Source organism: Frankliniella occidentalis, unplaced genomic scaffold (assembly GCF_000697945.3).
Source record: "Frankliniella occidentalis isolate FOCC.00 unplaced genomic scaffold, Focc_3.1 Scaffold1354, whole genome shotgun sequence".
NCBI lineage: Eukaryota > Metazoa > Arthropoda > Insecta > Thysanoptera > Thripidae > Frankliniella > Frankliniella occidentalis.
In genome coordinates this window covers 3,932-6,386 of record NW_026268456.1, presented here as the reverse complement: position 1 = coordinate 6,386, position 2,455 = coordinate 3,932, and the positions used below count along the sequence as shown (strand labels likewise).

Below are 2,455 nucleotides of genomic sequence, written 5' to 3'. Positions count from 1 at the left end.
TTGCTTTTGCTGTTGACAGATGCCGACTCCGGTACACCACCTGTACGAGAATCCTTCGACTGGGAGGAGAATCCGGAGATCAAGGCCGAGACGGGCGCTGTCGACCACGGCGATGATCCCAATGCTGGCGTCAAGGACGAGCAGCTGAGGCTAGTGGTCACTGGGTGCTACTCGCTCCGCGGCCGCCGCGAACAAGACCCCGAGGACATTGCCGACAGCAGGACCTTGGAGGGCGACGCAGGGGACAGTCAGCAATCGGCGGGTAGCGAACTGGCATCGAACGGCGACCCCAGTGACTCCCGCAAGAACGAAGCACCTGCTGTCGAGGCGAAGCAGAATGGTGCAGAACGGAGCGTACATACTGTTGAGAAACCGTACCAATGCGACATCTGCAAGCATTGTTTTCCGGTCAAAAGGACCCTTGTTGCACACATCAGGACACACACTGGGGAGAGATCTTATGAGTGTGACTTCTGTAAGCAGCGTTTTGCTATAAAAAAAACTCTTGTCGATCACATCAGGACACACACTGGTGAGAGACCTTACCAGTGCGACATATGCGAGCAGGGTTTTGCTGTCAAATGTAACCTTGTCGCACACATGAGGACGCACACTGGGGAGAGACCGTACAATTGTGACTTCTGTAAGCAGCGTTTTGTTGAAAAAGGTGCCCTCAATAAACACATCAGGACTCACACTGGGGAGAGACCTTTCCAGTGCGACATCTGCAATCATAGTTTTTCTGCAAAACGTACGCTTGAGAGGCACATCAGGACACACACTGGGGAGAGACCTTACCAGTGCGACATCTGCAAGCAACAATTTAAACAAAAATCTCACCTTGTAAGACACCTAAAAACACACTCTTTGGAAAAGGCATAGTAATGCAGCCGATGGGAAAAATGGATTACACTTGAATCAAAAGTTATCGATTTTAATACTTATATACTAACCGCAGTTAAATCACGTTGGAGATCTTTGTTAGGCAAGTAAAATTATGTCTGAACCACGATATAGCCAAGGTATTTCGTTCAACTGTCTTTTCTGAAAGATAACGGCTCATAATATGTGAACTCTGGTCTTTTGTACCCTTCTAGTGTATTTCAATAAGTCTCGAATCATTGTATTTTGCGTTCTTTACTGATGTGGCCATTTTGTGTCGAAGATTTAACCAATTTTGTCAATTTCATTATGAAGAAGCATTTAGTTTACATTTTTTTTGGTTGCAATGTGTTGATGTAAATCATTTGAAATATGCAACATTTCCGAAAAACATTTATCGTTTCAATAAATTTTGTTTCATTTGTACTTATCGCTGATTGATCGCTGAGTGCTCTCTTCCTCTGGATAACAACAGAAAGACGAGTGGCACGCAAAACCATTTAAATTGTGTCTTAAGTCTCTGCTTCTGCTGCACGCATTGAAAGTTTCTTGCTGTTCCCGGCGCCGCTTTTTCTTCTACTCGCGGTATCTCCGCCTCCGCTTTGAGCTAACAGCCGTACCTCTGCTCTTCACGCGCATGTTGGTGGCGGTGTGGTCCCTGTGCAGTTGGCCCATCCGAACTCTAACGCTGTGCTTTTCCTGTTGATAGGTGCTGGGCCCGGTACTACAACTCCAGGACGAGAGTCCGTCGACTGGGAAGAGAATCTGGATATCAAGGCTGAGACGTGCGCTGTCGACCACGGCGATGATCCCAACGCTGGTGTCAAGGACGAGCGGCTGAGGCTATTGGTCACTGGGTGCTACTCGCTCCGCAGCCGCCCCGAGCACGACCCCGGGGACATCACCGACAGCAAGGCCTTGGAGGGCGACGCAGAGGACAGTCAGCAATTGGTGGGCAGCGCACTGGCATCGAACAGCGATACCAGTGACGCCCGCAAGACCGAAGAACCTGGTGCCAAGGCGAAGCAGAACGGTGCAGAACGGAGCGTACATACTGTTGAAAAACCGTACCAATGCGACATATGCAAGCATTGTTTTGCCTACAAAAGTGACCTGCTTGTACACATCAGGACACACACTGGGGAGAGACCTTATAAGTGTGACTTCTGTAAGCAGCGTTTTTCTAAATCAAGTAACCTTGTTCGACACATCAGGACTCACACTGGGGAGAGACCTTTTAAGTGTGACGATTGCAAGCAACGTTTTACTGTCAAATGTAACCTTGTCGCACACATGAGGACCCACACTGGGGAGAGACCGTACAATTGTGATTTCTGTAAGCTGCGTTTTGTTGAAAAAAGTACCCTCATTAAACACATCAGGACACACACTGGGGAGAGACCATATCACTGTGAATCCTGCAAGCAACGATTCACACAAAGATCTCACCTTGTTAAACACTTAAAAACACACTCTTGCGAAAAGGCATAGTATTGCAGCCGTTGGGGAAAACGGATTACACGTGAATTGAAAGTTATTGCTTTTAATACTTTAAAACTAACCGCTGTTAAAA

The 2,455-nt window shown here is 47.6% G+C and overlaps 2 protein-coding genes across 2 annotated transcripts in view; both read left to right on the top strand.

The window, feature by feature from the left end:
* The window catches only part of LOC113211269 (zinc finger protein 771-like), an 8,386-nt gene extending 7,125 nt beyond the window's left edge, over positions 1-1,261 (top strand). Inside the window, exon 3 of the mRNA XM_052276001.1 lies at positions 20-1,261. Coding sequence (XP_052131961.1) covers positions 20-882 — 863 coding nt within the window. The 3' untranslated portion in view covers positions 883-1,261. The remainder of the gene's footprint in view (positions 1-19) is intronic.
* Positions 998-2,449, top strand: LOC127751845 (zinc finger protein 771-like). The gene is made up of 2 exons (XM_052276000.1): positions 998-1,022; positions 1,490-2,449. Exons 1-2 carry the CDS (start codon positions 998-1,000, stop codon positions 2,371-2,373), a joined length of 909 nt encoding a protein of 302 aa, XP_052131960.1. The 3' UTR covers positions 2,374-2,449.
* The last annotated feature ends 6 nt before the right edge of the window (positions 2,450-2,455 follow it).